The 12,333-nt window shown below is 53.9% G+C and overlaps 1 protein-coding gene across 1 annotated transcript; it reads left to right on the forward strand.

Annotated features, from left to right (window-relative positions):
• The first annotated feature begins 161 nt into the window (after window positions 1-161).
• Window positions 162-11,027, forward strand: LOC122210895 (glycosyl-phosphatidylinositol-anchored molecule-like protein). Its single transcript, XM_042923838.1, has 6 exons — window positions 162-184; window positions 488-509; window positions 887-943; window positions 2,015-2,097; window positions 2,646-2,753; window positions 10,559-11,027. Exons 4-6 carry the CDS (start codon window positions 2,034-2,036, stop codon window positions 10,852-10,854), a joined length of 468 nt encoding a protein of 155 aa, XP_042779772.1. The 5' UTR covers window positions 162-184; window positions 488-509; window positions 887-943; window positions 2,015-2,033; the 3' UTR covers window positions 10,855-11,027.
• The last annotated feature ends 1,306 nt before the right edge of the window (window positions 11,028-12,333 follow it).

Genomic DNA, 12,333 nt, shown 5'->3' on the forward strand with positions numbered 1-12,333 from the left:
CCCAGGGTTCCAGAAGGTTCTCTGCGGTCGCCGTGGGGACGCGTGGGGACGGAGGGCGCAGGGAGCCTGCGGGGCGGCGTTCGAAAGGGCGGTGGGGGGCGGGGGGCACCGTGGGGGCCTGTCCCGGGCCCTCAGCGGGGGGCTGCTGGGCTGCCCGGGTCCTCGCGGGGTGGGGACACGGCGGGTGAGGCGGCACCGCCCAGACGGGCGCCACCCCAAGCCCCAGTCCGGCGCTCCCCCAGACCGGCGTCCCCCCTCGGGCAGGTGCTCCCCCAGAGAGGTGCTACCTCAGGCAGGTGCTCCCCCAGAGAGGTGTCCCCCCCAGGCACGTGCTCCCCAGACAGGAGTCCCCCGTCAGGCAGGTGCTCCCCCGGGGAGGTGTCCCCCCCCCAGGCAGGTGCTCCCCAGACAGGCGTCCCCACTCAGACCGTTGGCTCCTCCCCCCTCGGGCGGCCACTCTCCCCTTACAAGCGGCCAACCCCCTCAGACAGGAAACACCCTCCCCTCCGGTAGGTGCTCCCACAGAAGGTGTCCCCTTCGGGCAGGTGCTCCCGCCCGGGTGTGGGGGGGCGGGAAGCAGTTTTCCCTCAGGATCCCGGGCTCGCAGACTTTGGGGTGCAGATGGGCCCCCACGGGAACACTGTGCGGAAGCGGGCACTGCCTGGGGGGATCCTGGAGCATGGGCCAGGGTCAGGGCTCAGGTGTGGGGGCCCCCCTCCCGGGCCCTCCCCCGCCCGCGCTTCAGGGCCACCCGATTCCGCGGGAGGGGTGGGGGGCAGTGGAACGTTCTGGCGCACACTGTGGCCACTGCGCAAGTCAGGCTGCCGGCCTCCAAGGGAGCCGGGTGGTCACCGCGTGCTGCCCCGCATTTGTCCATCGCCTGTAGGAGCTGGAAACGCCTGCGTGGACAGTGTCCCAGCACTTTTCCCCAGCTGCTCCTGAGGTCGGGGTCAGCGAGTACATCCGGACAAGCATTGTTGGGGGGGGCATGGGGACCTCGGCTGAGCTCCCAGTGGAGGCAGCCCCAGGTGACTTCCTGCAAAAGGAGGCCTGAGGGGTGTGTGGAAAGGCCTGCCTGCTGCCTGTAGAGCCCGGTGGAGCGGGCAGAGCCCTGCCTGCTGAGCAGCGAGGTGCAGGTGGGGAGAGGAGACAACAGGGGAGGTGCAGGGGAGGTGCGGGTGGGGAGAGGAGCCAAGAGGGGAGGTGCAGGGGAGGTGCGGGTGGGGGGAGGAGCCAAGAGGAGAGGTGCAGGGGAGGTGCGGATGGGGAGAGGAGACAACAGGGGAGGTGCAGGGGAGGTGCGGGTGGGGGGAGGAGCCAAGAGGGGAGGTGCAGGGGCGGTGCGGGTGGGGGGAGGAGCCAAGAGGGGAGGTGCAGGGGAGGTGCGGGTGGGGGGAGGAGCCAAGAGGGGAGGTGCAGGGGAGGTGCGGGTGGGGAGAGGAGCCAAGAGGGGAGGTGCAGGGGAGGTGCGGGTGGGGAGAGGAGCCAAGAGGGGAGGTGCAGGGGAGGTGCGGGTGGGGGGAGGAGCCAAGAGGGGAGGTGCAGGGGCGGTGCGGGTGGGGGGAGGAGCCAGGAGGGGAGGTGCAGGGGAGGTGCGGGTGGGGGGAGGAGCCAAGAGGGGAGGTGCAGGGGAGGTGCGGGTGGGGGGAGGAGCCAGGAGGGGAGGTGCAGGGGAGGTGCGGGTGGGGAGAAGAGCCAGGAGGGGAGGTGCAGGGGAGGTGTGGGTGGGGGGAGGAGCCAGGAGGGGAGGTGCAGGGGAGGTGTGGGTGGGGGGAGGAGCCAGGAGGGGAGGTGCAGGGGAGGTGTGGGTGGGGGGAGGAGCCAGGAGGGGAGGTGCAGGGGAGGAGCGGGTGGGGAGAGGAGCTGGGAGGGGCTGGTGGACGCTGGGGGACCCCAAAGCCTCTCTCCGGGATCCCCGCACCCTGCTCACGTGGGTCCTGCAGACATGCATCCTGTGAGGTGGCCTCTGTGACATGCAGGCTGCTGACGTGTGTCCCGGTCTCTTCACCTATAGGTTCAAGTTCCTGCAGGAGATGATGCTCCTCTGGGCCTTTCTCCTTGTCATCTGGTTGCCTCCGGTCACCCTGGCTAAAGCTTGTTAAGTATCAGTTCCTCTCACTGTCTTCCCAGCGATGAGACTTTACTGTTATCCAGGGTCAGAGAAAGAGTCTGGGTGGGATTCCGTCACCTTAGGCAGCCGGGACCCCCGATGTCAGTGCAGTTGGTGGGCACAGGGTGGGTTTGGAAGGGTCCCCGAGCTAGGTGAGGGTCGGGAGGGCGTTTCTAGCTCGGCCCTCCCTCACCTGGGAAGGGCAGCGTTGGAGACTCCAGGGAAGCCTGGGAGGGCGCTGGCCTTTTCTGACTGCCAGGCTCTCTTGGGCACAGGGGCCGTCATCTGCGGGGCAGAGGGTCCCCTCAGCCGGCTCCCTGGCGGTGCTCGCCGGCGTCTGTCTCTGGGAACAGGGACAACTCCCGCGTGGACCCGGTCTCTGCCCGGAAGCTACCCTGGCCAGAGCGGAGCCCGTCGAGGGCGGGGCGGTGGAGGCCTCCAGAAGTCCTTCAAGGCAGGGGGAGGGCACAGCCAGCGGGTAACGGTGGACGGTGCTCGTCGCACTGGAGCCAGATGCTGCTTACTGTTTCCTCAGGGACCTATAATCTGAAATGCTATGATTGTTGGACCATCAACAATTTTAAGTGTCCACAAATTACATTGTGTCCAACAGACCTCAGGCGCTGTATGACCATCTCTGTTCGTAAGTACCTGTTTGTCTTCCTTGCACGTTGTGAATTAGGCACCCCGCCTGAGCACTTTCAGGGAGCTGTCTGATCTGCTCTGTCTTGGACCCAGCCCCGTGGCCCTTGGCCTGCTCTGTCCCCATCCTGAGAGCCCACCCCAGCCTCTAGGCTCAGCCCCAGGAGAGGCCGGCGTGCACCATCCTGGAGAGCCAGGCACCCCGCAAGGTGGGGCTGTCAGGGTCCACGTGCACCGTGGGGGGTTGCCAGACCCTAGGCCTCCGCTCCGTGTCAGTCCTTGGTGGCGGTGCTGGCGCCCCCGAGTCGCCCGGGCGGTCCCTCGTTGCCCATTTGATTCAGGCTGGTGGGGGGAGGGCTTCCAGCTAAGCAGGCCCGAAAAGCGGGCATCCTGCGGACTTCTCAGGACAAGGACTACTGCACACGGAGGGCAAGGCCAAGTGTGGGCTCAGGGCTAGCGTGACTTTTCAGGGTGCTCTTGGCTCTTACTCAGAGGCTCAGGTGCCCTGAGAAAGGCGTCCCGCTCGCCAGGGCCCTAAGCTGAAGCACAGGGTCGGCCAGAGGCCAGTGACCATTCGATGAGCCTGGGAGGCTGCAGCCAGTGCAGGGCCTGGCAGGGAGGCAGTGGCCCCGTGTGGGGCCCTGCCGGGGGCCTGTCCTCTGGCCCCTGGCCTTCCCCAGTGTCTCTTTGCACCTTAACGTGCCATTCTGTGTTCCAAGCTCCCCGCAACACGGTCTTCTTTCGGCCTCCTCTCGGTGGTACCGGCTGGCCTACCCTGTGGGCATCTGGGCTTTGGAACTCAGGAAGGAGCTGGAATCTGTCCCGGGTTCCTGCAGCGGGCACCTGTTGTGTGCAGGTCTCGGCCTATCGACGTGCAACGATATGGCGGGACTGGCCCTCGTGGTTCTTGTGATGACTGAGGACGCCCTCGGCGCGGCCGTCAGGAACTGGGAACCCACAGGGCTGTGGCTCATGAGTCCTGGAGCTTCCAAGGCACACGGCCAAGTTGTGGTGGGACGAGAGATGCACGGGCTGGGAGTGTGCCTTTTCTGGGCTCAAGGGGGGCATCTGGGGTTTCCCGGGCCCGTCTTCATTGGTGAGTTTACAACAGGAGGGCAGGACTCTAAAACGCGAGAAGAAGAGAAACCAGCGACCCGTGGTCAGCTCTGGAGCCCCACCAAGAGCCCTGGGACGAAGGAGCCTCGGGCGGTAGCGGTGCGGGGGTGCGGGCTCTGTATCTAGTCCAGCGGCTGGTGGTGTTTCCCCCAGAGAGTCGTCCTTGAGGTGGGTGCCTTGGCAGTCAAAGCTCCTCAGGCACTTGCACCACAGGAGGACAGAAGCCGCCATCAGAGCTCCGCTGCTGCCCCTCTGGGACACCCCGGTGGGTGGCGGGTTGCCGCACTGGGACGGCTGCTTCTGAAGGGGGCGTTGGGCTCTGTTTCCCAGCCTCTCTCCCTGTGTGGCTCTGGGCTATACTTGGCCCTGGGAGAGCCCGCGTGAGGTCTGCAGGGCTGAGGTGAAGCAGACGGTTGGTCTCGAAGGTCGTGATGGTTCTGCGGTGATGGACGCCAGGGGACCCCATCCAGCGTCTCCACACTTCATCCTGTTTCACGTCCATCCCATCAGCCCCGTTGCCCACGAGCAGTTCCTAAGAAGGTAGCAGTTGCGTGGCCGCTGGCCTGCACAGGCGACAGGTGTGTGGGTGAACACCTCAGACATCTTCACGAGAGTCTCCTGTGCGTGGGCCGAGATGGGGGTCGGGGGCAGAGAAGCATGGCGTCCATATTTTCCTGCCAACTGGGCTCGTCCCCCTGGCCCCGCCCCGCCTCAGCGTCAAATGGACCTGGTTTTGGACTGTCCCTCTGATCGCCAGCCGGCACCGATAAGCAGATAAGCCTCTAAGAGATGGTCGACATCTTTGGTCGTTAGGGAAATTAAAATTGAAAACACGATTAGGTATGTCTAATCAGAGTGACCGAAGTCAAAAACAGTGGCCACGCCAAAGGCTGGCCAGGATGGTAAAGAAATCAGATTTTCGTATTTGGCCAGTGACAGTGAAAAATGGGACCACAAATTATGGCAAACGCGGTCCGGTTTCTTAAAAACACAACATGCAGCTACCGTCGATCCCCGAATTGCATTTCTGGGGGTTTTCCCAGAAGAGTTGAAACTTCGCCTGTGCGAAACCATGCATGGATGTTTGTCCCGGAGTGGTTTGTAGCACCTCGATCCCCGAAGCAACCCGGACATCCTGGAGCACCTGAACGGTAAAGACACCGTGGTGAGTCCACCGTGGGCGTTACTCGGCAGTAAGCAGGGCAGCTACTGCTCCGTTATCCTGAGTGAGTGTCCTGGGAAACACGGGAAACGAGAAAGGGCCAGCTCCAGAGGTAACTGTTCATGTTTCCTCTTATAGACATCCTAGAAATGACCAACTTCTAGATGCAGACCCCAGAATCATTTTGTGGGAGTCAATGGCCAGGCATTTGTGTGAGAAAGGGGTGGGTGTGTCCATATGAGGGATGACTGTGGTGTAAGCCTGGTGTTCCCCGTCACCGCTTTGAGAGCCGGTGCCCTAGTCGCGCTGCTTCACTGCTGTCTGGCCACGAGGTACCGTTGGAAGTGACTGAGTCCAGGTGCACGGGAGCTTTCGTATTTCCTGAAAACGTTTTGAAGGTACAATTATCGGAAGTAAGACACTGAACATCAGAAAAGTAATTTAAGATCTAACAGATCGTTAATGACACTAATATTAAAATGGATACAAGTAGGAACCCATGACTTTCAAACAAACAAAATTCATATGTTTTGCTTCATAGAGGCATGCTTTGAAATGAGAACATAAAAACTCTGAGAATAAAATACAGAACATGGTATACAACGTAAATACCGACTCCCAAGCTCTTAAGCACGCAGTGAAGCAAAGCTAACGTGAACTCAAGGGCGTTGCTTGTGTGAAGAGCAGAACACCATGGATGGAGATGAAAGGGTGAGACAACCGGGAAGACATCAGCATCAAAGTGCACACACGCCCGATGATGGAGGAGGAAGAGCCACACCGAAAAATGCTCCCCAGAGCTTAGGAACTGTAGGTAGGGGCATGGTCACAGCATTGTCGTTAACATACCTCTGCCCATGGCTTCCAGGTGCTAGAGCAAGGACCCCAAACTTACCAGAGCCATTCAGCCGGGGTGGACCAACTCTTTCTATAAAGGATCAGAAGCAACCCTGCCTAGTAGTAGGCCACCTAGACTCATAGCAAGTGCCCCGCACTGCCTGTGTGGGGGTAGGAGAAGCCATGGAGCGTGGGTAAACAGAGTGATCGTTCCTATGTCCCAACAGATCTTTACCCATAGACACAGCTGGTGGACTGGGACTGCCCCGTGGGCTCTTGATTGCCACCCTCTGCTACAGAAGGTCTGAAGGACACTGGTTACGAAGGAGGAATACTCATGATGTGTGACAGCAGAGCTACCCATGACCCAATACACATTTTTTTACAAGGTCGCTAATGATGTTTGCAATACTGAGTTCATGCCAGGACCTAATGCAAGCATCTACACGTGTCAAAGGAAGGCATTTCTGCGGAGTTCCTTCTCTGTTACGGTGGACTTAAGCTAGAAATCATGACGCCAAAGAGAACTGGGAAAACCTCCACTCCTTATAATCACACAGAGCAGTTCTGAATAACCAAAGACCCAAAGAGAAGCCACATGGAAGTTAGGAAAGAAGAAGGACTCCATGATTCTAAAGCTAGGACGTGGGGAAAATGAGTGGAGTGCAGCGAAAGCAGAGTTGAGAGCGCAAATAGACACTCTCGGCCTCTCGTAGAAGAGAGAACGCGTGCAAAGGCCCCAAGCTTCCACTCAGGAAGACAGAAGAATAGGAAATCCACCCAAAGAAATGAGGTAGGGAATGTCAGGAAGACAGCAGAAATCCTTGTAATGGGAATATGAAAACCCAGAAAGAATCCCCACAAAGCCAACAGTTGGTTTTTGGAGGGATTCATAGTATGGGTAAAATGGGGTAGGGGAGCTCAAAGGCAGAAATGTAAAATTCACGCTTTTGTTATCAGAAATGCAAAGGGGGGGCATCCATCAGAGGCCACTTTTTTCTTTCCCTTGTAAAGAAAACAAGAGGCCACTATGGTAGCCTTCCTGTGACACATTGGAGAGTTGTGATGAAATGAATCACACCTTGAGAAACACAGTTGAATTGGCTCTGACCCACAATGAGATTGTAAAGCTGAAGTGCCCTGAATCCTTTCTGGAAAACCTAGAAATGGAAAACCTGGAGAACCTGGAAATCCTTTCTGGAAAACCAACTAGAGATAGCGTCTCTGGCAAAGTCCACTAGCTTCGTAGGAGAAATCACCCTACCTTACACAAACTCTTCCAGATAATAAAGGAGGAGGATTGCTCCCCAACACATTCATGATGACAGTCTGACTCCAACACAAAGCCTAGGAAGGACGTTGGAAGGATGGAAACCACAGACGAACCTCTCCTGTGACTAGAGCTACAGCGGTACTAGCCAGATCCGAACCAATAGAATCCTACTGTGGAGAAGCTATACCACACCCAAAGGAATGTTGTATCCTGCATGGCATCCTGGAACAGGAAAAGAACATTAAGGGGAAAAGAATGAAATCTGAATAAAGTGTGGGAAAATGTGCGATAGGATGGCAAATGATGAGAGACAAGAGGGGCCTGGGTGTAGGTGTTTAGAACACACAGACACACACACACACTGCAGTGTGGCTTACAATTGAAACCCACTAGTTCATTTCACCATCTTAGCAAAGAAAATGGGAAACATCACAGCCACAGATGCTGAAAACTGATGAAATCCAGTATCCTTTCCAAATTAAACAAAAAAAAACTGAGGAAATGGAAGACGAGAGGACATTTTCTGTCCCAAGGAAAATACTGGAACACTTTTCCCTTGAGGTGAAAGTGGGGTCAGAGGCCTCTTGTCACGACCTCCACTTCCATGAAGCAGAATTATGGGTGGCACAGGAATTAATAGGTCATGGGAAGAAATGATACACACAGTGGCTGGGAAATAGGAAGCAAGCAGCTACTATTCACCAAAGATGATGAACTTTGGACATAAGCAGTACCTTGGGCAATGGCCCGAAATACAAGGTCAGTACTCAAAAATCAAATTAAAAAACCCATGGTGTATTTATACAACAACGGTGAACACGTGGAAAATGAAATGTGCAAAAACACACATAGCATTTGAAAACCACCACATACCTGGAAACAAACGCAAGCAGATTTCTGCAAGACTTCCATATCGAAGCTGTGAGCAGGTGAAATGGAAGGACTTAAACCAACGGGTGAGCCAGGCTTCTGGATGGAGCAACCCAGTAGAAGTAGGACAGCTGTTCTCCTCAAGTTCATCCTCAGATTCCATGAAATCCCAGTCAGAGGCTAGTGTGTGTGTGTTGGGGTGGGGGTGGGGGTGGGGGTGGGGGCAAGTTGATTCAAAATATTCAAATGTTTATGGAACTTTGGGGGCTAGGAATGTCCAAGGCAATCTCGTGGAAGAAGAGAGGAACAGAGAACCTGCACTCTTACACAATATTCTTTCGTCTCGTCAATGCACATGGTCTAGTGTTGGTGTTGGGATTGAAAAATAGACCGACAGTGGAGAAAAGAGGTCTCAGAAAAAGCCACGTGCTTTCTGACAACGTTGACCCAGAAGGTTGTGGGGAAAGACACTCATCGGCGCTCACCAGTAGTGGGTGCAGGAAATCTTGTACACATGATTTACACAACAGAAGCACTTTCAGATGCTTTCTAGATCTCCATGTAAATAGTAAAAGAACAAAACGTGGGCTTTATTTTTTTGGAAGGGAAATGTAGAAGAATGTCTCCCTGGATAATTAAGAATTTAAGACACCTGAACAATATAGTGCTGATCACAGATGAGGAAAAGCAGTAGTGGGATTACATAAAAATTCACAACTTCTGCCCCCGAGAGGATACTGAGAAGTGTAAAGATGCCCCAGATGAAGAGAAGGCCCTTTAAGACACTGTCTGCTCAAGGGCTTATATTCCGTATATGGAATGAACTTCTTCTACGAATCACTACTTGAACAAGCAGACCATCCAATAGAAATTGGAGCCAAAGGCTTGAGGCTGTTTACCAAAAATGATATCCAAGTGGGTACTAAATATAAGAAAAGTCATCCAACGTGAACGTTTCTGGTGGAAATGAAACTCAGAACTATGGTATGGTAACACCAAATGGAACGATTAAACATTCACAAACGGCTACCCGTGTGGTGGCAAGATGTTGAGGTGGACACGATCCTTTGGAGTATAAATAGGTTCACCCGCTCTGGAAACCTCTTCAGCAGCATCTGCCAAAGCCATATGTATGCATCTTAAGGACTCAGCATTTACCACCATGTCAAGAACTCACACACGCTCACCTCAAGACGAGGATGAGAATATTCACTGCAGCGCTCTTTGGGGGAGGTGACAGGCAGAAACAATGCTAACGCCCATCAGCAGTCAACCATGGAATGTTCATCAGTGGAAAAGTGTACAAAGGGGAGAGTAAACCATACACAGCACTGGGCTACATCAGGGATAGCTTTCCAAACACAAAGCAGAGAAAAGAAGCCAGAACCCAAAACAGACAGTACAGGAGTTCATATCCACAAAGTGCAAAAACAGACAAAACTAACACATAGGCTTGGAAATCCAGACATTTCTTACCTTTAGCCTTGGCTGCTTTTAGTGCCTGATGGAGGAACAGAGGCGGGAATTCAGTAGTTTTTATCCAGTTCTGTTTCTGGAGCTCGTGCCGGTTCCATGGTTATGAGCACTTCCTGAAATCCAGTCAGCTGTCGGCTGCCTTATGAGTGTGCACTCTTGCGTAGAACGTTGGACTTCCAGAAACCCTTCATGTGGCAAATAGAGACAAGCAAGTGACGGGAGCTTAGCTGGGAGTTCCTTCCTTTGACCTCAGAGCCATGAGTGGAAACGTCAACAGTGGCAAGTTCCAGGGAGAAAGTATCGGGTAAACACTGGGGTCACAAGGGAGCAGAAGTGGTGAGTGAGCGCCGAAGAATTTAACTCAGGGACTCTCGAAGGAGGCCTCAGATGGCGCCTTGCTCACATGGCCAAGATACACATGCTTGTGCATCTTAAGGACTCAGCCTTGGTGGTTGGCCAAGGCTGTTGGGTGAGCCTACCAGTGAAGGTAATCACAGTAGTTGTGGGACCCTGCTTGCAGTGGAGCACCCTGTCCGTGCTGGGGCGCAGGTTGGCATTAAGGGTGCGTCGAGGTTTATATGTTGGGCCAGGAGCTGGGAACACCTGGCCGAGGGTCCCAGGCGGGAGCTCGTCCTAGAGGGGCCACGCTGAGTCTCAGAAAATCAGGTGAGGGCCACATGGACTCCACTTCAGGGTCTGTGTGATCCTGTGAGACATGAGCGAAACATTTCTTTGGCCTCCGTTCTCTTTCTAGAGCCCTGAGATTCTTAGGACAAATAATGAACAGGACATTTCATCTGTGCAGCCATGTGCCAAGGCACCTTGATACTACTTAGAGACAGCCAGAGGCAGAGATGAGATGGCCGTGTAGACAGAAAACCATCTCCAGGAGAAGTTGTCCATGGAGGAAACAGACCGTCTGGTGGCCTTTCTTGGGTGTTCTTTATCTGTGAAAATTCTAGGCAACGTAGTCACATCTGGGGATGTATAACACTAGTTACTGGGTGAACTGTGCTTTGTTGTTTGCGAGCAGAAAACCTGAAATCACTGACTTTCATCTCTACTTTTTAAGGTTTGAACAGTCGGGAGCTACTTGTTTACAAGAACTGTACGAGCAACTGCACGTTTGTGTATCCAAGCGAAGTGCCTGCTGAAGCCCCAAGATCACAGTTTTTTAAAACTAATAGTTTCTATTTTGTTCGTTGTTGTGGTAGTATTAATTGCAATGAAGGAGGTCCTATTTCTCTTGAAAAGGATATTGTACATGAGGATATAATTGAGGAGCGTGTAGTAGCAATGGCACACATGGGGGAGTCAACACTTTCCCTGAGCATTGCCTCCATCCTGGTCAGCCATACACTGACATGAGAAGCCCTCTGGGAGGGTCTGATCTCTTCCCTCATTCCTCAGAGCAAGTTCACTCTCCTTTCCTCCCTTGTGAGCCAGGGATACTGACCCACAGGGCCCCAGGTGGACCAGTTACCCTTTCCCAGCTTATTTCAAGAGAGAAATAAAGAACATTATTGCTTGGGTACTGCTTACCTAGAGATTTGTTTGTGGTTTTAGCATTTGATGTGTTTCTTCCTCTTTAGACATCATCTTGCAAATAGACCAAAACATCTTGTTGCTTTAGCATGCAGAGATGGAGTATGTTTTTAAGTTTATTTTTCAGAGAGAGAGAGAGAGAGAGAGAGAGAACATGCATGGGAATGTGAGCAGGGAGGGGCAGAGAGAGGGAGACAGAACCCCATGCTGGGCTCAAACTCAGGAACCATGAGATCACGACCTGAGCCTACGTCAGACGCGCAACCGCTCAACCAACTGAGCCACTCAGGTACCCCAAGAGACTAAGTATTTTAATTAAAGGCAAACAGTCATGGGGGAGAGTGTACGAGTTCACTCAGAGAGGTCCCAGCTATGCTTGGACCACAGGCACCCGAGGCCACCTGAGACTCTGTGCTTTAGTTCTAAGGCGGGGACGACGGAAGCCAAGAGGGAGCTGGGCAAGAGGTGGCACGTGGATATCACGGCCTGACGTTAGAGACTGTGCCCGGTGCCCGGTGTGGGCCAATCAGACAAGTTGTGCACGAGCCGCAGTCCTCCCTCAAAGTTGGGCCTATCCTCCCACCAGGGCTAGAAGGTCTCCCAGGTGCTGACATTTGAGCAGGGGGAGAGGCTGGGAGTCTGCCGGTGACCACCTTGAAATGGCATGGAGACTTCTGTGCTGAAGTTGTCATTCTCCTTGCACGTGTGGTGGTTTCAGAAAAGAGGTGTGAGGGGAACAGAAAAGGAAGATCTTCTTAGCCCTCATCCTCTCCTCCTTTTTTAAATCAAACCTGAGTTTAAATTAGATGAAATTCATGTAACATAAAATGCATCATTTCAAAGGTATAATTCAGTGTTGTTTTTTTTTTTTTTACTATATTCACAATCTTGTGCAGCTATCACCACTATTTAATTCCAGAATATTTCCCCCTCCCCCCAAAAGGAAACCTGCATCAGGTAAGTGGTTTGTCCTCATTCATCTGTAGGTCTTTGCAACCACTGATCTGCACTCAGTCTCTCTGGATTTGCCTCTGCTGGGTCTCTTGGACTTGGTTCAGGAGAGAAACAGAATCAGTATGAGACATAAATATATGTGGCCAGAGGAGAAGGGAAGAAGAGAGGTATGGGAGAAAAGGGAGTGAAGAGGAGAGACCTAACTTCCAGCAGGAAAATTAAAAAGGGACTTCTACATACCCTTCATATAGTAAAGCCAAAGCCAAAGAACACAGAAGACCAAGAGTTGATCTTAAAAGCGTCCAGAGATTAAATAAGGATCACAGTTAGGGATGTTAGTGCAACTCC

This window comes from Panthera leo, chromosome F2 (genome assembly GCF_018350215.1).
Source record: "Panthera leo isolate Ple1 chromosome F2, P.leo_Ple1_pat1.1, whole genome shotgun sequence".
In the NCBI taxonomy this organism is placed as follows: domain Eukaryota; kingdom Metazoa; phylum Chordata; class Mammalia; order Carnivora; family Felidae; genus Panthera; species Panthera leo.

Coding starts and splice junctions, on each gene's coding strand:
- LOC122210895 (XM_042923838.1), top strand. CDS start 2,034: ATGATGCTCCTCTGGGCCTTTCTCCTTGTCATCTGGTTGCCTCCGGTC. Junction 2,098..2,645: donor GGTCACCCTGGCTAAAGCTT/GTTAAGTATCAG, acceptor CTGTTTCCTCAG/GGACCTATAATCTGAAATGC. Junction 2,754..10,558: donor CTGTATGACCATCTCTGTTC/GTAAGTACCTGT, acceptor CTACTTTTTAAG/GTTTGAACAGTCGGGAGCTA.